General features: G+C 37.1%; 2 protein-coding genes across 2 annotated transcripts; one reads left to right on the top strand and one right to left on the bottom strand.

Annotated features, from left to right (window-relative positions):
• The first annotated feature begins 1,242 nt into the window (after positions 1 to 1,242).
• Positions 1,243 to 10,990, top strand: LOC130567623 (scavenger receptor cysteine-rich type 1 protein M130). The gene is given in 17 exon segments (XM_057355862.1): positions 1,243 to 1,468; positions 1,566 to 1,673; positions 3,446 to 3,655; positions 3,750 to 3,950; positions 4,110 to 4,397; positions 4,506 to 4,820; positions 4,980 to 5,183; positions 5,904 to 6,209; positions 6,381 to 6,575; positions 7,459 to 7,767; positions 7,888 to 8,166; positions 9,305 to 9,604; positions 9,740 to 9,844; positions 10,067 to 10,147; positions 10,332 to 10,406; positions 10,504 to 10,656; positions 10,797 to 10,990. Coding segments are annotated over 17 exon segments (3,432 nt in total). The 5' UTR covers positions 1,243 to 1,359.
• Positions 10,991 to 14,946: 3,956 nt separating this feature from the next.
• On the bottom strand, positions 14,947 to 20,720 carry si:dkey-8e10.3 (serine/threonine-protein kinase SBK1). The gene is made up of 4 exons (XM_057357229.1): positions 20,618 to 20,720; positions 19,351 to 19,528; positions 17,598 to 17,800; positions 14,947 to 16,179 (listed from the first exon to the last, which is right to left on the bottom strand). The coding sequence occupies exons 2-4, from the start codon at positions 19,517 to 19,519 to the stop codon at positions 15,535 to 15,537; spliced, it is 1,017 nt and encodes a 338-aa protein (XP_057213212.1). The 5' UTR covers positions 19,520 to 19,528; positions 20,618 to 20,720; the 3' UTR covers positions 14,947 to 15,534.
• Positions 20,721 to 22,358: the final 1,638 nt, after the last annotated feature.

Below are 22,358 nucleotides of genomic sequence, written 5' to 3'. Positions count from 1 at the left end.
TTTAATGCCTTTAATTAAACGTGTTAAAACAGGTTCAGTAAAGCTAGACATAAAGTGGCTAAACCAGGTTCCAGCATTGGTTTTGAGTCGGTGAAACAGCACGGTTATTTCTGTGGTTATACGCAGGTATAACCGTGAAGTGGGTTTATCTCTCAATCTGCATACGCATGCAACTTGACAAACTTTCAGAGCTGAGGCCACAGATAACAAACCACACTTTCTGCAGTGTGTGGTTTCAGCTCTCAACTCACAGAATTCAAAGCCACATTTTCCAAACACCATATAAGGTTATGAACGACACCTTTACACTGCTAATATTTCGTATATCATTTTTTTTTTTAGTCTTTATAGTACGTTATAAGCAGTGTTGGGTAAGTTACTCTTGAAAAAGTAATTAATTACTAGTTACTAATTACATATTCAATAGTGTAATTAGATTACTGTACAAATTACTCTCTCCAAAAAGTATTTAATTACTTATTACTAATTACTTTCTATATCCTATATCAACCTTAATTTGTTAAGTGATTCAAGGATAGACATGAAAGGGCTCTTTTAATTAATTCAAATAAATAATAAAAACTACATAAAGTACTCTTATTAACTGACCAAAGTATTACAAATGTGAGAATTATACATTAAAGCACAGATTTTAAAGTTAGACTTTGAATTTTGATGTAAATTCCACTATTGCACACACATACAGTATATTACACAAAGTATTTAGTTTAATTACATCAGAAGTAACTGTAATTAAATTACAGAAAAATAAAAGTAATCCCTTACTTTACTTTTTCAAGGGAAATGTAATTAAATTACAGTAACTAATTACTTAGTAACTAGTTACACCCAACACTGGTTATAAGGCTCATATGAATCGCACGACACGCTGCTAGCAGAACCATTTTTTTTGCCTGTATTGTTCCATAAGAAAAAACCTCGAACATCTGAAGAACTTTTCTGTTCCACGAAACGTTCTAAAGTGGAAGAAAGGTTATTTAGACTATGAAAAAGTAAGAACGAAATGGTTCATTTAAGAAACTTTGACTTAATGGTTCTCTGGAGAACCAAGAACAGTTCTTCAAGAGTACCATTTTGAAGAGTGTAATTTTCTTTATTAAATTTTTTCTCTACTATCTGCTTTCAGGTCTGGATCGGTTGGATTTACGGGGGTCCGACAGCCCATGCCGAGGCCGACTGGAGGTCTTTTATAAACAGGAGTGGGGTTTGGTGTGTCATCATGGATGGAATGACAGAAACGCTGAGGTGGTGTGTAAATCTTTGGGGTGTGGGGGCCTTGTGGGTACCGATAAAGAACTGACACTTTACAAAGATCCTCCTCCGCCTGAAAAATACTGGATGGATCACGTAGAGTGTTCATCTAAAGCGGAGAGACTTGAGGATTGCGTCTATGTTATACCGATGGATGGACAATGCAAAGAGAGTTTTGTTGCTGTTGAATGTGCTGGTAGGTACTACGACAGGATTACTGATGAATAAATATGTTTTGTATTAATATAGATGAGCTCATGGTTATTTTCACATGTAATATTTGTTTTACATAGGAAGTGTTAGACTGCGTTTGAATATGAATGGGCAGATGGATAAATGTGCTGGTGTGGTTCAGTTCTCAACACAGATCGGTGTTGTTGGCATCTGTAACTCCGGGTGGGGTAAGTGTGTGAGGCTCCAACAAACAACAGATTTTTTAACATTATAGTTTGCATAAATAATTATGTTTAATTAATATCTCTAAAGTATTTGGACATCTAAGTGACACCAAACATTTCTAATAAACAAATGAACTTCACTTTCTTGGCACATTTTCCAATTTACTTTTCATCACATGCACGTTCTACCAAATACTGAAGAGCATTTTTACTTTCAAGTACATTTTCAAATGTCTGTATTTTGTCAGTGGTTTTACTTTGGACATTTTTTATTCACTACATTATAAAGCATATATCATGCATTTTACTGCACTACATTTGGTAAATAGCCTACATGTTCATTAAATTCATTATTTAAGTACTTTCAAATTTTACTCAATTTTACCTTATTTTAGTCAAATGAAAGTAGATTTTTACTTAAGTATTAAAAGAAAAAAAACGTGTTAAAACATTTATAAAATGTGGTGAACAGTATAAAATAAATGCAGTACAGTATTTTTCCAAAAACGACAGATACTTAAGGACTTCCCACCTCAGCATTCAAGCAACACTGTCGGCCAAAAAGTGTCCTGATGCCTTTACTGTGGAATTATTTAATTTCAATAATTGCTGGAACCTCATGTTGTATTGAATTATGTTACAAAAACTGTTGTTTGAAAACTTTTTTGAACATGAACATTAAATATAAATAAATACAAATTTCAAATAAGTCATTTCAAATGCACTCGAACACAGCTAAAGAACAAAAATATAGAAATAGAACTTGAATGTAAAATATTTTACTTCTGCTTTACATGCAAAAATGTCTTAATTTCTGTCAGGAGTCTATGGTCTCTTTCATTCATACTCATTTTGATTTAGCCATTTACAGTATACATAGCATTGTAAATTTGAACTGGCTCATGGTGTGTCCTAAAAATCGAAATAATTAGAATAATAAAGTACTTAAACAAATGAGCACTATAACAATACCGTTCATGTTTATTACCGCAATATATTGTATTGTGTTGAATACCAAGGTATGTCTAGTTTGTATTAAAGGGGTCATACGACATGGCTAAAATGAATATTATCGTTTGTTTTAGATGTAATGCAATGCGTATACACGCTGTATTTTCCACATACCGTGCATGTTTGTATCTCCTCTTTGCTCTGCCTCTCTGAAACGCGCAGATTTTTAACAAAGCTCATCTCTCTGAAAAGCGAGGTGTGCTATGATTGGCCAGTTAACCAGTGCGTAGTGATTGGTTGAATACTGCAAGCGTGTGACGGAAATGTAACGTCTCTTACCATATTTGGAACATCAGGTTCCTCTTCAATTGTGCTGACAGGTACGCCCACCTTACTTGCGTATACATTTGGGCGGTCTTAGTCAAATCATACCATGAACTGACGTAGATTTGTGGGGGTGTGGCTACACGAGGCGTTTCAGGCAGGTCTGGGTGAGCATTCGCTTTTAGATAGAATGCATCTTTTGTTCCGACACTTTATTTTTGCAATTTTACGTGTCTAATACATGCATGGGCAACTTCTAACGCACCAAAGACACAGAAAAACACGTATTCGCGCCATATGACCCCTTTAAAATGATCTAAAATGAAATAATGTCATTTGTAATCATTGGAGGGCAATTTATTCAGTAAAGATTTGCTCGGATGTCAACCTTTTCACAATTAAAGAACAGCTATATAACTATACTACAAAGATGATTTAAAAATAAAAAATGATGAACAGTTATTCAGTTATGTTTTATTATGTATTTCAATTCTGGACAGATGAGGACAAAGCAAACAGGGCATGTAAGGAACTTAATTGTGGAGAAAGTCATTACATTTCCAAATCGGACATTTTTCAAGTTCAGCCGAGCAGTCGCAGTGGACTCCTACAGTGTCTTCAGGAAAAAGACAACACAGAATTCTTATGGCAGTGTATGAAATGGCCATATAATGACACTTGCTCGGAATACACCAGTGTGATCTGCACCAGTAAGTGCGCACTATTATATTATTACTCTCTCAAAGTTCTTTGGGTTCATCGGGTGAGAGCCATTTAGAGGGAAATGTGTGCGTTTCTGCACAGAACACAGGAGATTTCGTCTGCAGAATGGCAGCAATCTTTGCTCTGGGTCGTTGCAAGAGTACAGTGTCGCTACAAGATCGTGGGTTTCTCTTCAGCAAATCGACGTTGCACCTGAAACCGTATGTGCTCAGATGAATTGTGGTGCCATTGGAAACATTACACATGAAAATACAAATGCCAGCGTACACCTGACGTGCCCAGGTAACTTGTCCAATTCAATATACATCAATTCAAATGCATTTTGCTGAAAGACTCTCTATCTCTATATCGTTACAGCTAAAGTATCATTTTAGTTCTACATAATTCGTGTTTGATTGAATGTTAACCTCAAATACTAACCTTAAGTTTGTGTGTTTGCAGACGACGTCAAGCTGCGCAACTTTACATCTGCGTGTTTTGGATCTGTGGATGTTGTTGTTAATGGCACTGCGCGTGGAGTGTGTTACAGTGACACCCTGTCCCGTAACCTGGGGAAAGTGGTCTGTCGAGAGCTTAAATGTGGTGAGGTGTTGGATGTGAAACAGGGCAGCTGGATAGAAAACGGCTGGCTGAGTAACGTCGAGTGTCAAGGCGATGAAGAATCGCTGTGGCATTGCCTGGCCAAACACCAGAACACCAAATGTCAAAGTACCACCGTCATATGTTCAGGTACATGCGATTATGATTATGCATTCAACTTTTTTCAATCTGGACATGACCTAAGACTTTTTTTGAATGTTCTTTTAATGAACTGTAATTATGTTATAATGATGTCAGATAGTCTGGAGGTGCATCTGAGTGATGGTTTCAGTCGCTGTTCTGGACGTGCAGAGGTAAAGCTGTAGGGTTCTTGGAAATCTTTTAGCTCCAAAGACTGGACGATTTTGAACTCTGATGTGGTGTGTAAACATCTTGAATGTGGGGGATCGAGTGACTTATCTCAAGAACTGTTTATAGAGGGGAAACAGGTGGAGAGGGATTGGATGGTCCGATGCAAAAGCTCTTCAGCAAAGCTTCACGAATGTCTCCAGAAATCAGACAAAAATCAAGACATTTTTGCCAAACAGGAGACAAAGGAAATAATTTGCCAAAGTAAGTAATAATCGGATTATTCATGGGTAATAATAAATAATATGCAAATGTCACATACATAACATAACATAGCCTATATTATTTTGTGTGTTTACGTCTTGATAGTTTTTTTATTTCTTTGCATGCACTTAAATACTATTTCTTCATATTTTTTCCCAGAGGAAGAACTCATTTTCTTTGAAGGTGACCAGCCCTGCCAGGGAAGAGTTCGCAAGTTGTCGTTTGACAGTAAGAACAGCTCACCTGTAAAACACGCATCGCAAAACAATGAGACGGCTTCTCGTTTGTGCAAAAAAATGCGGTGTGGATCCGAAGGGGTTTTCGAAAATAACACCACCACCCAGCCCATTGTCAAGTGTGCAGGTACACGGTTTTTATTTCATTCATGAAGTTTTTGTGTTAATGCATTGCAAAGCCATCAGTGTTAGTAAACTGTAAATAGTACCGTTGGTAAAGATGACATGTTTGGCAAAATAAATGGCAGAGCGTAAGTACTAGAGCTAATATAGTTAAAGGGACTAAAATGGTACTAGTGTACTTGACTAAGTTAGCCCACTTTAAATTCATGAAAGTGTACTTTTAAGTAAACTTAAACGTTGAGTTCAGCTAGTTTATAGCTATGGTTTTAATAGTAGACTGAAATATATATATACTTTGTTTAATTCACCCCAAAATTGTCAGGTAGGGACAAGGAGAGAACCCAAGCGCAGGCGGCTTGACATGAAAACAATGATTTATTTAAATTAAACACAAAACAAAGACCCACGAGGGGGTAAAACAACAAAACAGGGGAATATAATAACAGAGACAAAATAGGAACATGGATTAACCATATTATTAAATATTAAAATTTTGTCATTGGCAACTCACCTCCTTGTCAATTTAAACCTTTATGACTTTCTTTCTTCTGCAGAACACAAAAGAAGATATTTTGAAAAATGTTGGTAGTACTAGTGCTTTTGTTCAAGTAAAAAGAAAGCTTAAATGGTCTGAGTGGAAGGATACTAACATTAGAAATTGTCTGTATAAGAATGTCACAAATGCATATGTTCTTAAAGATATATTTGGTTTGTGTGGCTGTAGGGTCAGTGATCGTGAAGCTTTCAAACCCCAACAAGGAGAGATGCTGGGGGACAGTGGAAGTATGTAGAGATGACGGGTGTGGAGGGGTTTGCCGAAACACCTGGAGAACACGTGACTCTGAAAAGCTTTGTGGAAACCTGGGCTGTGGAGATCCAGTTAAGACACTGTTCACCTTCAAGACACAAAGCGCACCAGTGAAGGATTATAGCGTGTACTGCTCAGGGGAGGTGAAAAATCTGAGCATGTGCAATTTTGTTCCCAACGAAAACTCCTTCTGCTCGGATCCAGCATCAGTAATTTGCAAAGGTAATGTGCATACTACAGTATACTAAGTTATGTGAAGTTCAGTATTTGATTAACAAGAACGTGAATTATTTTTCAGTAAAATGAAACATTCAGGCTGATAACACTTAGGTGAAAAATTTCTTTAAAGGTTGAGCATTGTATGAAAACCCAAATAAACTTTGTTTTTTGCAGACAGTATTAAAGTTGAACTGATAGATCCGAGAGACAAATGTGCTGGAAATGTGACGTTGTATTATGCTGGGAAAAGGATGCCCGTCTGCAAGGACAGTCTTGATAAAGGTCTTCAGAATACAGTCTGCAGGGAACTGAACTGTGGTCAGGCTGAATCTGTTGACGTGGCTCGGTATGGACTGTCCCAAACTGAAGGTCTGTCAGGAATCGAATGTGAACGTAACCCAGACTCAGTTGCCAAATGTAACCTCAATAACTTGGAAAAAAAAGATTGCGTTGCTGGCTATCTCAAATGTTCAGGTATGCATTTATCATATCATATTTTTTCTGGAATCTCTGTGTGCAGAAATTTTCTGCGCGCAAAACTAGTGACACAAAATTTGATTGTATCCATATGTGAGCCTGGACCAGTCATAAGCAGCGCGGGTATATTTGAAGAGTTTATTTCCAACTTCGTTTTTAAAAATGTTCAATGGTGCTATATAGCACTAAAAGTGGTTCTTGGCTCGTAATCATAGGGGAACCACTTTTAGTGCTTTATTATAGAACCATATTTTGGTGCTTCAGTGGTTCTTCAGCGGTTCTTTGGGATGACTGAGGTGCTATATAAAACCATAAAGGGGCTTAACAGGTTTTTTGTATGGCAACGGTGCTATATAGCACCTCGGTCACCCCAAAGAACCTCTGAAGAACCCCTGAAGCACCAAGAAAGGGTGCTATATAGCACACAAATTCCCCTATGATTATATATTATATAGCACCATTTATTTTTTAGAGCGTAAGGGCGATTTTCTCAATATTTTGATTTTTTCGCACCTTCAGATTCCAATGTTTCCAATAGTTGTATCTCGGCCAAATATTGTCCTAGCATCAAATCATACAGCAATGGAAAGCTTCTGTATTCAGCTTTCAGATGATGTAAACATTTCAGAAAATTGACCCTTATGGCTGGTTGTGTGGTCCAGGATCACATATTTAAATGTTCAGTCCTAATAAGCAAAGATCAGTATTATTGACATTTAAACACACAAACAGATACTGTAGATGACATCTGATGTTTCTGCTCCTCGTGTATCAGGATGGACCAGATTGTTTCTCTATAAGAACAGAAATGCATGCAGTGGTCCTGTACACGCTCTGAGCTCCACAGGAGAAAAAACAACAGGTACAAAGCTTGTCAGTAACCAAGGGTGGACCAAAGAGGAAGGACAGGTGTTGTGCGAGTATCTACAGTGCGGAAACTACAAAAATCATTCCGAAGAGCCAATGAAAACCACAGAATGGTGGAACAAGACCTATAATTGCTCAGGGAAGAAGAATATATGGGAATGCGAGAGAGATGATCAGAAGATTATAGAGCAAAAGCAGTTAAACATCACATGTGATGGTAGGAACTATATGGACAAAACTGTACAGTAATGTGTTGTAAAATTCATGTCCTGCCTCATGTCTGATCCTAGATGGCATTTGCTGTAATGGTTGATTCTCTGGTTTTTCTCTTTTTCAGGTAAACGTCCAGAAGTCACCCTCTCGAGCCCATGCACTGGGGACATGCTCATAGATAAGGAGCCTGTGTGTGCTGTTTATGTTTCTAAAGAGAAGGAACTCATTTTTAATCAGTTATGTAACAACATGGGTTGTGGTAACGCCATCCAAAACACGCAGAGGTCGATTGCTAATAAAACCAACGGCTGGTATTTCAGCTGTATTGGACACGAGACATTTCTGTGGCAGTGCTACTCTTGGAAAGGCACGTGTGATCACATCACCTCTGTGGCCTGTCAGAGTAAGTATACTGTACGTATACAGTATAAACATTTATAGTTGCTCCAAAAGTAAAGAACCAGAGACATTCGTAAATATATATCAATCTATATAAATATATATCTATATCTGATATACATTAAGACATGTACGTTCAGAAAAAAATCCACGTTCTGGGTCTTTTGAACGCTACCTAAAGCGTAAATATATACGCCTATCTTAAGTCATTTTTTGTGATTTTTTTCTGCTTTCTACATCAAATCATTATAATGTAATGTAAAAAAAATCATTAGTCCTACATAATGTAAAGAATATTCTGTGAAAATATAACCTAGTATTACGTATTATAGTGTTAGTATTAAGGCCATGTCAAAGATTGATATCAACGCTTAGAAAGCCAACTTTTGGTATTGTTTTGTGCAAAATAATAAAAATAGTCGTATATATAAATCCAGCAAAAAATGAAAAGACCACTCACAAAATTACTTCTAAATGTACTGCTCACAGGTTCATGTTTAAGTAAAATTGATCATTTCTGTTTTGTGAGCATTTCCAAAAATATATACAGGTATGTTACATTATTTGCATTTATATAGCATTTATAGTCACTGAAAACTGGTCAAACTGGTAAAAACAAATTTTGCACATCTTGCATACTATTATTTTTTAACAACACCATGCTTCAGATATTTGAGTGTATTGTGGCAAAAAGAAATTGTGAATGAATATTTAATTTTTATCACAGCTTTTGGCTTGCTCTGTCATCTCTAAACTGAAGTGGCCTCTTAAAGGGATAGTTCATCCAAAAATGGAAATTCTGTCTTCATTTACTCACTCTCGTGTCATTTCAAACCTGTATGACTTTCTTTCTTCTGCAGAACACAAAAGAAGATATTTTGAAGAACGTTGTTAACCAACAGCGCCGGCTCCCATTCACTTCTATTGTATGGACACAAAATCAATGCAAGTGAATGGGTGCAACTTTCTTCAAAAAATCTTCGTTTGTGTTCTGCAGAATAAATTCATACAGGTTTAAAATGACAAGAGGGTGAGGAAATGATGACAGAATTGTCATTTTTGGGTGAACTATCCCTTTAATTGTTGTTTGTGTTGTATATATAGCTGTATGAATAATTGACTCCCACTTTTTTGTTGCACAGAGATTGTTCAGTTCAGCACCACAGAAAAATGTGGCGGGTTTCTTGGGGTCAAATTTCGAAATCAATGGGAATATGTCTGTGCAGACATTAGTGATTCTGATCGTGAGAAGGTTTGTGAAGCACTCGACTGCAAGAATGGTCAGACACTGAATGAAAGACAATTAAACGAGATGGCTAAAGATATACAGGTGACAGTCACGTGCCCTGAAAAGCACCAAAACATGAATCAGTGTGTGCGGCTTTTACAAAAAGATGAGAATGAAAAATGCCAAAATCGACGGGCTGAAATCACATGTGAAGGTAAATCCAGTATATCCAGTACTTACACCGAAATCATATTTAGCTTTTTATTGTTTATTTCACCTCTCCTTGTTTATTTTTTGTAAAGCCGAACATTTTGCTTTAGTGGCTTAAACTGTGTATTTTAAATGGCAGGTCATGCGGAAAAAACTCAAGTAAACGTCGGTCTGATAGTCGGTGTTTTGCTGGGCATTCTGGGATTGCTGGGTGTGATTTCACAGAGAAATCGACTTTCAGCCTGTATGTACAACTTGCACCATGCAGAAACACACAGTTCTGTATTTTGAGTACATTTAAATGATCGTTTCAGTCTGTTGGGGGCAGCGTTTCCCAATACTTGTCTAACTAAAATTTGAATTGCTTTCTATTTATGTAAATCTAAAATATAATAATGCAATCTTAACCTACCCAAATCTTTTATCCTCCTTCAAATTCATAATTGTTTGATTTTGCTTTTTTTAGTAAGACGCTACGGACAAAAAGATGCCAAAGACAAAAGCTTAAATGCAAATGAGATGAATAACATGGAAACAGTGGACAGAGGTCTGCCATTATAATTATTTTCTTATTTTCATTATAATGCTTTTTCTAATGGTTTATGGAGTGTTACTCGTGCATGTAAAACATTTGCAAATGACATCTATCGGCAATAAATAAAGCATTAAAAATGCATCTACATTTTTTACTTGAATTAAAGATATTAATACCAGGCAAGCTCATTTTTCAGATTCTGAGGAAAAGATGTCATTGTTTGAAAAGGACGATTATGAGGAGGTGGATGCTCCCATAACCAACAGAAAAGGTGAGATCTGTCTGTCTGTCTATTGCTCTATTTGTCATTCTGTCTTCTGTTCTGTCTTTTGGTCTATCTGTGTATCTAATCAGTTTTTTTTTACCAGGAGAGGATGATGCAGATGATAAAAGTGCAGGTTCTACTGGGACAGAATATGATGACATTGAGGAACAAGCCCATGACGTCTCCCATTCTCAAACGCACGATGAGGACGACCCTGGCCTTCCACTGCTTCCCAAGAGACCTGAGACCTTGCTTGGTACAGCATTACAATTCACACCTCATCAGTGTGTGTGTGTGTGTGTGTGTGTGCGTGCGTGCGTGCGTGCGTGCGTGCGTGCGTGCGCGTGCGTGTGTTTGGTTTTTATGCACATGTGAGAATGCCTGTGACTTTTGCAGATGAGGTCACCTATGAAGTGGAGATAGAAGGAGAGCAAGACTATGATGATGCCATGCCCGGAGAGCCTCTGGCCAATGAGAATGCAGGGACTCCTACGGCAGACCCGCCAGCCCAAGCTGATGTAATCATGGATGCTGAAACAAATGCAAATATTGAGGTAGTGGAGGTAGATGTTCACGCCCAACCAGAATGATGAGTAACCATGGGAATCCACATTAAGTTCATTTATAAAGTTAAATCCAAAAACGAAATTTCTGTCATCATTTACTCACCCTCCTGTCCTTTCAAACCTGTATGACTTTCTTTGAAGATATTTTGAAGAATGTTGGTAACCTGAACAACGTCTATACCCATTGACTTCTATTGTACGGACACAAAACCAATGCAAGTCAACGGGCAGGTTACCAACATTCTTCAAAATATCTTCTTTTTGTGTTCTGCTGTAAAAAGAAATTCAAACAGGTTTGAAATGACATTAGAATGAGAAAATGACCCTTTTCATTGTAGGGTGAACTATCCCTGTAAGTTGGAGAAAATATTAGAAGGACACATGTTGTATTTTTTATTTGTTTATTTGCGAAAAATCTTTAAGATACTGAGTAGAAGAGACAACTGCTTCATTATAGGTTGTTTAAATGATTTTTTGAGGAATTTCTGACCAGATGTCTATAGAGATATTTATAGAACTTGATGTATTCCCTACCCCCATGTGCTTGTTTATCAAATATTATGGCTCCCTTTAACCTACATTTTTTACCATTTTGATAATAGGGCATTGTATACTGTATTAATATGAATGAATTTTATGATTTTATGGCTTTGTTTTGTTTTAGCGTTTACGCAACTGCCTTTCTTTCTTTTTGTGCAGTGCCCAAAATGTAAAAAGCCGTTTTATCCCGGCTTATTCATGAGCATCCATAAAGTGTTGTATTCATTTTCATCTTTCTAAACATTGCTTTTCAAGAGCTTCTTTTCCATTAAAATGAATTCTATCATTTCACATGAGATCAAATCTTCCTATTTTGCATTTATTATACATGATTGTAACAAACTCAAACAATTTGCTCTTGTGAAACTTTGGTCTGTCATTTCATTAGCTTGCTTTGGAATCAAAGTGCTTCAAACAGATTTGATTTGAACATTTATTTGACATGAACTGTTTTGACTGCTGGGATTCTATTACATTATGGCATGTTTTTGAAGAGCCAGCTTCATGTCTCTCCAATGAATGCCTGCTGTCAGAGAAACTTGAAGGGCGTGTGTGTGGAGACCCGCTCTGGTGCTGCTTGTTAAACTGTATTATTACATAACACTATAGTTTGATACACAGCACACGAGTTTGCTCTCTGTATTTCATCAAGAATGTGTTTTTGATGTAAACTGTGTGTTTTGATGACTTGTGTTACTCATCAGTCCCACATTTACTGTACACATGAACCGACAGCTGTGTTGTATTATAACTGCCGTTTCCTGTTCGTCTTTGTGAAGCCATTGAAGCTCGCATGTCATTATCCAGAGGGACTCATTTATAAGTGCTATGTGTAAACAGAACATGTTTCTTCTGAAGAGCAAGCCAATGATGTGTCTGCAGGGAGTCGAATCTCGAAATAGGACAGGGAACATTCTGAAATTCAGAGAGGATTATCCAGGATTTATTTAACATTCGGTCTTTTCCATGAAGAGCTTAAGATCACTAAGGTACAGTAAACCTGTGCTGATGTCCACAAAATCCTTTGGCCCCTGCAAACGTACTTGCATTTATCATTGTCGCTCTGCATCTTTTATAGAAGGCCCAGGGATGTTATTACCAAGAGTCACTTATAATCTTCTAAACGTTTTTTTATATCTGGCCCTTTAATTATTTTAAAACATTTTCTCGACATGCAGACTATAAACCTAATGACAACCCATAAACAACATTCATGCATATTATTGTTAATGTGTGACACTCATGAAATGAGTCTTAACATATCTCATATGATGCTTTGCTCAAAGTTTCCACGCGTCCGGGCAAACAACAACCTGTGAGAGCAGAAAATAACCTTCATCACAAACATGCCTGTGGATTGGTATTATAAAATTCTGCTGGCTGCGAGACTGGACGCCAGATGAAGTTTTCCATAACACCACAAAGATTTACTGTGAGTAGCACTGCTCTGCATGAGGCGCTGGTTGTAAAATGGGACACGTCATCTCTTTGGCCTTCCATGTAGGCTGGTGGTATGAAAACTGGCCCTCAGAGCACATGGGATGTGTCATATAACCAATCACATGATTTTTATACGTTCACACTTTGCTACATGGGACAAAATTGGGAATGTATTTCAAAATAATGACAACTTATTGTAACTCGTATTTTAGAAAAAAAGGCATTACTGACTTCTTGCTTGTTTTCTGATAAAAAACATCTAAAAAAAAGTTTAAAAAGATGTAAATTAACCAGAGACTTAATTTACCCGTGCTTCGAGTTTGAATATATGCACCTTTATATTTTAAAGTTAATTTAATTCTGATTAAATATCGGCGTAATCTAAAAAATCACAATCATTTTTTATTGCAAATCAAATTTTCCCCCAAAAGAAGAATTTAATGGTAAATTTATAGTATGCAACTTTATAGCCTACTGCCGTAGTAGTGAATAAGCAATTCATATATCTGTAACTTGAATTTATGGGCTATAAACTTGAGCTGTGAAAATTTAGTTTGACTCACGTTACTGCGGCCACTGCGCTGGGTGATATTTTAGTATCGTCGTAAAACACATAAAAAGTGTAAATGACAGATGACTTGTCAAGTCTGTCAGAGTTTACATTTATTAGTTTGGCAGATGCTTACGTCCCAAACAGCTTAACGTACATTATGTGTTCCCTGGGAATCAAACTCGTGACCCGGGTTAATATAATCTAATAATGATCCACCTGTGCTCACCTGTCTTGTAGAAGTGAGTGGCAGTTATTGGCCAATTAAAAGCTTGTATGGATGTAGTCGCACAGTCTGATACTGCTGTGAATATGTGATGACTTCATTTCCACCGCAGCAGGTGTCAGACAGAGTCTGAGTTCCAGGAAGAGACACCATATCGTCATGTTTACTAGCGACAGCAGCATTGTTGTGAATTGTTGGTCTGCCAAAATGAATTCGGACACTTAGTGATAGTTACCCCAAAATTTAAAACTCTGTCTTCATTTACTCACCCTCCAGTTGTTCTAAATCTGTATACATTTGTTTGTTCTGATGAACACAAAAGAAGATATTTTGAAGAATGTAGGAAAGCAAACCGTTCTGGGGCACTTTTGACTACCATTGTCATTTTTGTCGAAGATCATTTTGGTTACAAGCATTCGTCCAGATATATTTCTCTGGGTTCACCAGACAAAGAAATTTCGATATGGATTTGGGAACAACTCAAGGTTGAGTAAATGATGACAGAATTTTTATTTTGGGTGAACTGTTCCTTTCCATTTTTGATAACTTTGAAAGAACTTTAGAAAGCATTGGCCAAACGTCTGAGTGAGAACATTCCTTATTAGGAAATTACACTTTTTATTTTCTTTTTAGCTAGTATTTTGTTTTGGAGGTTTTAAGCCATTTTAAGCAGAGTTTTTAAGGTTTTTTTCAGCCTGATCTCACATAAATTTGTAACTATTCTTCAAAAAAAATGTAAAAACACCCTTTTTATGATAGAATTTCTCTCAAGTTCATGCAGGTGTAGTAAATGTGGACAAAGTTCAAATATGTAAAAATACTTTTGTATATATAGTGTATATATATTTAAAAAAATTAATTTTATATATATACTGTATATATATATATATATATACTGTATATATATTAGATTTATTGTTTTATCTGTTCTTTGAATCTTTTTCGAATCTCTTTTGGATCTTTTCTTGTTTGCCAACTTATTTTCTCTAAAAGTCTTTCTTTGAAATAAAATCTGCTTTGAATTATTTTAACATTTCATAGCTTTAAAGTGTAACTTTGTCCTAATACGTTAGGCAACCACTATACACGTAAATATAAAAAAAGAACATCTCTCATCTATCTGCTGACATGCATTTTGCACTGAAAAAAATGATTGTGTGCCTCAGTAGATTTTATGAAAATAAATTATGAAAATATACTTAATATAATTATGACCCTGTTTTTATCGATTAAAAAAACTTGCAAATTGTTACAAAGATTTTATTAAGTAAATTCTAGTCATTCTTAAGTAATTTTTTTCAGTGTGGGATTTAGTTATGAAGACCTTTGATGATAAGTGTGTGGGCCACCCTGGGATGGAGGTAACACAATCTTGGTAAGTGTAACTCCCTAAATATGCAGCATAGCAAAAGGAGCTGCTGCGCTCAGGAGTTCAGCCACATCACCCCCTGACCTCCAGAATGAAGACACCCCACCGGGACAGTCTCTCTGGAGCGTGACCAAAACAAACACCACGTCAGGATCCATCAATACCTCACCAACTGTAACAGATGCCAGGAGATTATTGAAAGTTTGACAGAGAAGGTTGAAGAGCTATTTTCTGTATGCGTGTGAATGATGAATGAACGGGGTTGCAAGAAAAGGTCATAAATGGCGAAGTGAAAGATTTTTTAAAGCTTTGACACTATGTACACAAATCTATACATTTCTCTAATAGAAAAGAAAGTCAGGAGGTTATGTATTGATAATAAAAAGGAACCAGTTTTGTACCGGAAGCACCAAATCTTGCTGTTCCATGAATCGCATGACTCATTATTCACCACTGTGGCTGCTTCTGCAAGGACTCGGTGTGCGGGTACCGACCTCCCCGTTTTCCCCGACCCATCCGTTGATGTCCTTCGCTCTGACCCAGTCCTTACCCACATAACCTTTGACCTCCCATACCGAGCACCTCTCACTGGCATCCAGCACTAACATCCTTTTAAACATCTCCATGCACATGGGAGTGAACCTTTTCCACTGAGATGGCACGGAGGTCGTGTCGGGCACCCTGCGCCAATCTGCGAACTCCTCGTAGAAATCGTCGCTGTCATCGCAGCGCTCCCAAGGAAAGAACCCAGTGAGAATACAGAAAAGCAGAACGGCAAACGCCCATGTGTCTAAACTAGGTTGCACGCTGAGTGGAGGAGCTTTCACCTCCGTCTGGCCTTCCTCCAGGACCATGGCGCACAGCTCCGGGGCCATATACGGCAGCGTGCCCGATATGTAACGGATGAAGGTTCCGTGTCTCTGGGTGAGGCCGAAATCAGCCAGTTTGACTCGCTGGCAGTGGTTGTCCAGCAGGAGAATGTTCTCGGGTTTGATATCGCGGTGCACCAGGCCACGCTGGTGGATGAACTCGAGAGCGCTGGAGATTTGGACCGCACAGCGTTTGACTGCACATTCTGAGATGCCCACCTTGAGAGATACAGACAATAAACTTGATGAGTAAAATCAAGTAAACCGCACAATATGTTATATAGTTTCTTTTTTTAGATTTAACAGTTTGTAAATGATTCACATGACCACATCATAACATTATAAATTTAAATATAAGGTTGATGAGTTTAGGCAACCCTGGTGTTTTATTTCCCCTTTGAATCTTTCCAAGTTGTCTGGCTTAGAGTTTCACTGGATTTGCTGAAGTGACAGAGACCCGATTGCTGACAGAGTAAAGCAGCTGGTCTGCTCTTTACTAGCACATTACACCCTCCAAGGTTTTCTAAGAGGACATGTGAACATGTGAAATATGTCAGACATACTCTCCGCTTCTTATTCAGTCCAAAGAGCATGTGAACATGCCTGCTGTGTAAACGGAGCATGTAGTACAGACCACTGGGAGTGAGTTTGTGTTTTTAGTCACATGGCTGTGACATTTTTTCATCTGTTTTTTTTTGTGATCAAACAAAATGTCATTTTCAACACATCTGAGATTTTATATATTATTCTCTCTGTGGAAAAATGTAATGTAATGTATTATATCAGTGGCATATCACTAAAATCCTAAAAACATTTTTTTCACGCATTTTACCATGGTATTTGTAGTAAAATTAAGGTTAAATAGTAAACAATCTACCCCAAAACATGGTTAATACAGTTCTTTAGGGAATGTGTACAGTACATCTGGTTTGTAAAGTAATGTTTTGTTTACCGTATCACACCACACGCTTTATATTTTATCTCTAGCTCGTCATTCAAGCAACTTTCATCCTCAGTAAGTTATTACAATTAAAAAGTTTCTGATTAACATATCTTTAAAAAAAGGATAATTTTCAGGATTTGATTTGGGACAAGGCCACAAGGGTTAAAACACTATACACTCATTTAAGTTCACCCCAAAACTAAAATTCTGTCATTATTTACTCATCCTCTTGTCATGTCAAACCTGTATGACTTTCTTTCTTCTGCAGAACACAAAAGCAGATATTTTGAAGAATGTTGCTAACCAAACAGCGGTGGCACCCATTCACTTCTATTGAATGGACATAAAACCAATGCAATTGAATGAGTGCCAGATAACAACATTCTTCAAAATATTTGTTTTTGTGTTAAAGTCATAAAGGTTTGACACGACAAGAGGGTGATTATATAGGTTTCATTTTTGGGTGAACTATCACTTTAAAAACCATTTTACAAGCAAATAACAAAATGGCATTGTAAAAACTTTCCAGTTTTAATTTTACTTTAATATAGCACAAAGTTTAATAAGATCATAAAAATAATCTCATGGGACATTCAAATGCGTATTACAAGAAACACTGATACACTCATCACGTTAATAGGTGATTATTATTGCATTATTTAGAGTTTGTGAATGATGACGTTTGAGCACCCACCCGTGGCTGAATGATGGCGAACAGATCTCGACCCACGACCAGCTCTTGAGCGAACCCGTAGTGCTCGTTTGACTGAAAGGCGATGCCGAACAGGCCCACGATACAGGGATGACAGGACAGCAGCAGTGAGATGCAATATTCTCTCAGGAAACATTGCAGTTTGGTCGAAGCTTTGGGCAACACTTTCAGGGCCATTGGCGTTCCTGTTAGATGAACAGAAGACTTTGTGTTTTTGGATTAGGTTTAGTCAGTCTCTAGATTAAAATAAATCGTGATTTTAAATAATAGGCTATCATCATAGGAATATGAAAAAGAAGCCTGTTTGATTAAAATGACATTAATTTACAGCACAGATGTGCATTGCGTTGGACGCATAGCGTTCCTCGTCAAAATGATGGTGATATCAAATCGTAATATTTATTGAAGTACTGTATTAGTACAGTATTTGTTTTTTTAGGGAAATATAAAAAGTAGCCTAATTAGCTTTTTATTAACCTTTCAAATCCATATTTTTATATTCCTTTGGCATTAAAAAAATCTATTCATGTCTCATATGCGCTAACATGAACGGGCGTTTTCTGTTAATTTCTACGGAAGCCGAGACCGAACTTCAAACTCGGCAAACTCACCTGCACGTGAGATGGAAACAGGTGAGAAGCTTAGAATGTGTTAAAGCGGTTCATGTTTGGTTTGATTCCTAAAGACTATTTTAGATGGCTCATATCATGGATTATGTCGAATGTGCGTCTAGTTTGACAATAATACTTGTTTTACGAAGTCAAACATGGCGGTGAGTAAATTATGACTACATGTTCATTCTAATTGCTCCTCTTAGCATTATTTTGCAGTTATTTTAATACTTGATTGTTGTATAACGTGTAAAAGTTCTTGTGTTTTGAAACACTGAACGTTTCATGACAGGATTTTTAAAACGCATGTATTGTTTCGTAAAAATGTAGTATTCTAAAATTCTGAATTATATAATGTATAATATATAGACGGTTTCAGCAACAAAAACATAAACAAACGTAATGATGCAAAAACTTAACTTTCGGTAGACGTCCACAAAGAACTGTTGAGTAGTTTTAATGTAATTTAATACAATTAATATACAATAGAATATTCAAATTTATATATTAATTAAATCTAAAATAAATTGTTTTATTATAACCAAACACAGACCGGAAATTAACTTCGGGCCGAGGAAACCGTGTATAAAATTGCTCATTAGGAGGCTGATTGCACAATGCACTCCATGTATTGTTGCCGTAAATTAAGCGTAGCGTTAGTTCTGGCAGGTCACGTGAGTTCAGCTTGCATCAGCTTATCACCGTTAACCAATAGTTATACATCACACACTAGACTGCGTCCTATTTAAGTTGCATTTCTTTGCTCCTTATCAGCTGCTTAATCGTGTTGCACTTAAACCCCACCTCCATCCCCATCTCCTCCTTATCTGCCTGTATCTTTTGATCTTTTAATTTAATCCTGTTATTCATCAGGAACTGTTCTGGTTCCCCAGGTGGGGGGACATGTATTGCTGCGCTCCTGCTATGTCCATGCAAGGCTGCTTGGACGGTCAGAGAGTTTGCCCAGAACAGTTTCATTCCGCCAAACTAAATATATGCTATCGTTAAATAATTGACGACAGTGGTCCCGACAGAAATGTTTTTAGGGATTAAATGATTTAGTGTTTTTCTGAATCAGTCAGGTGTTTTATGCCACAGTATATACATGTTTTGAGTGACTTTACCTTTACACCGGTGGGTGACCAGCAGCACACGGCCATACTTGCCCCGGCCGATCTCTTTAATAATGTTGAAATGTTCTTTAATCTCCAGCCTGCATACACTTTGTGATGTTAACTCTATGAGCTCCTCTATCAGACTGCTGCCCTCCTCCACTGAGCCCAGTTCAATCATCTCACTGTACTGGAAAACAAAACAATAGTTTCTTACACACTTGAGAGAGTGTCAAGTTCAGTTTCTGTGTCAGAACTGTTCTCCAAACTGTGCCCGTTGTTAAATGTACCATTGAATTGGCTTAATATTACTTTTGCATTATTTTATGTGTGCAAAGTAAAACCGATAAGCATTTCTTTATTTTTAGCATATGTTATGTTTAACCAAACCAACATTTTTTGAAACATATTATAGCAGATATATTGTTACTCTATTAATATCAATTACACAATCAGTGCAAAGCATTGTTTGTTATAGAATACTAATTTTATTATAAGAGAGCATAACGTTTTTAAACTTTTCGTGCAACAGTGTGTGCGTGTAGCTGTGAGCCACAAAGCCTGTTTGTGTGTTTCCTCTTAAATCTCTTACAATGTTCCTGTCATCGCTGTACAATCGGCACATACCCTCTCATCTCCTAAACACTTACTACATGCATTCCAGATCATTCTAAACCTGCTGTGCTTTTGTATTCTGATACTCTGCAAGTATGCAAAGCATGTTTACATGTCTCGCATGTTAAGACCAGCCGACCAAACAAATAATTCTTACTTGCATTCTATGCTATGCACAACATGTCGGTTGTTATCTACAATACATTTGTGTTTTTTTTTTCTAATGCAATAAACATTGTTGTCTGCTTATTGTATTAGAAAAATAACACTTGCCTGCTCAGTGAAATGATTTAATGATTTTAAGAAATGCCCTGCAGATAACATTTTTAGAAATACTAATGCGTTTCCGAATTGTTCCAAAAGTACAACAAAATGTAAAACAAACAAACAAAAAAAATCTGCTATGTGATGTGGTGCAACAGTTTAGATTTTCTTTTCTTCTTTTTGCTTATTTGGAAAACCTTTCAAACATATGCATTTCTTTACAAATCACTGCATGAGCGATGAGCCTAACAAACCACGCAAAAATGAGTTGCATGCAGTTTGCATTTAAAACTGTGAACAGTAGTGTGTGTGTCCAGAAGCATGCACAAAAATGCACAGTAGTTAACTTTATCAATGGTCTCTCACTCTTTCTCTCTCTCTTTCTCTGCCCTTGTCTCACCTCTCTGCAGCTGTGCAGGACACGCAGATAAACGACAGAAGCACCACCGCTGAAGCTAATGCTGAGCTCTGTGAGTGAAATCTCCTCTCCAATCGACGGCTTTGAGCAGAACACTCCTGAAACGCTTTATATGGAAGACACACGCTCTGGAAAAGTTACACTTTTGTGGGACTGACTCCCCCCGCATGGGTACGTAACATGTAAACACATGCACTAATGCTCATTCATGTTCTCTTGCATATAGCAGACACATGCTCGGAATATATTTTTACAATATAGGCATGCATACACATGCTCAGGTTGAGGCATTCTTAAATGAAATGCATGGTGTAAAAATGCCTCAATTTTAGCATGTGTATGTTGTGAATGTATACAGACACCAAATGTTGAAACTGGACAATAAAGGATTCAAAGAATAGTTTTTGTAATTCAAAATAGTAAATAAACGGATCTGATACTGTAGTATTAGGGGTAAGGTCACATATGAGGTTGTACACAAATACACCCTCTCTCTCCGTCCAAGTGCAGTTTATCAGCTCGATCATTTTGACATCTTTAGCATACACAAACGGCAACATCAGATTCTATTCTTATCTTCATTCAGCAGTGCTTTCACGAAAGAGACTTGGCATTATTTGAGAGCGCAGTCCAGCTACAGGTTATTTTAGTAAGTCTGTTAAAGGAACTTCAAAGCGTAGAAATAGGAGGTGATCGTAAAATGTGATTCTTTTGCCAAATCACTTCTATTCAAAACAACTCTCCTGTTTATGTGATAGAGTTTAAGCATTCGATCTAAGTGAATTGTGTCTTATATGTCTCGGTCTGTGCCATGCTAATTTCAAAACCATGAACACATCGTTCCTTGCTCAATCAGTCATATTAGCAGTCACAGTCATGTCACGGTGGTCAAGAACTTTTAGACACAGGGGCGGCGTTACGGGCGCCAGCATCTTCCTGACATTTCCCGAGAGGCCTGCGGGAATGGAATTACAGTTTGGTGCAGACAGACAGTCAGTCAACGCCTGCTGCTGCGTCCGAATCATAATTTCCAAAATATGCGACACACTGCTTATCTGTGATCTTCGTGGATGTGGAATGCGATTTGCAAATTAAGAAGGAAAACAAATCCGGTTCACGGATGAATAGAATGGTTACAATGAGCTAATCTTACTTTATCGCCAAAGGAATGCTAATATGGAGTTAAAATCACAAACTGGATTTAAAAGGTGTTTTCGTTTTGCGCCGGTGCACATGGTGTGAGTGCCGTATTACGTTCTTTCCACCTGCTGTTATAAAATAGATTAACTTCAATCACATTACGTATCGATTTCCGCACTGTGCCTCTGCGTTGTGTGTGACCCATGTGGTATGTGCGCACACATTTATGTTGTAAGTTATACTGCCATAGTTTTTAAAGAGATTTGATTAAGCAGATCGTCAGATGCGGTTAAGTCGTATATGTGAAATGACTGCACTTAATTTAAAGTCAATAAATGCCATTGCAATTGTGCCATTTGATATAGCGCAGATATTATAGATTATAGATTTGAAATGGTTTGACAATTGACACTTTCTGTATGTCAGAGTCAAATAGCTCCATTAAAATAGTTAAAAATATATATATGCTAAGGTCTTGGGCCAGCTGTTTAAAAGTAATTTCTAAATATAGGTTTTGCTTTTTTTGTTTTTAGCAATTTTGGTTTCAAATGTAATTATTTAAAGCTGCAATAACTCTCTTGGT

This window comes from Triplophysa rosa, linkage group LG17 (assembly GCF_024868665.1).
Source record: "Triplophysa rosa linkage group LG17, Trosa_1v2, whole genome shotgun sequence".
Classification (NCBI taxonomy): Eukaryota; Metazoa; Chordata; class Actinopteri; order Cypriniformes; family Nemacheilidae; genus Triplophysa; species Triplophysa rosa.
Note: the sequence above shows the minus strand (reverse complement) of the source record. Positions and strands in the feature narration are given on the sequence as shown.

What these genes read in the sequence shown, in the direction of transcription:
- si:dkey-8e10.3 (XM_057357229.1), bottom strand. Translation starts at nt 19,519, where the DNA reads ATGATTGAACTGGGCTCAGTGGAGGAGGGCAGCAGTCTGATAGAGGAG. An exon ending in GGTCACCCACCGGTGTAAAG is followed by an intron (nt 17,801 to 19,350) that starts GTAAAGTCACTC and finishes TTCATCTAACAG; the next exon opens with GAACGCCAATGGCCCTGAAA. An exon ending in TCGCCATCATTCAGCCACGG is followed by an intron (nt 16,180 to 17,597) that starts GTGGGTGCTCAA and finishes GTATCTCTCAAG; the next exon opens with GTGGGCATCTCAGAATGTGC.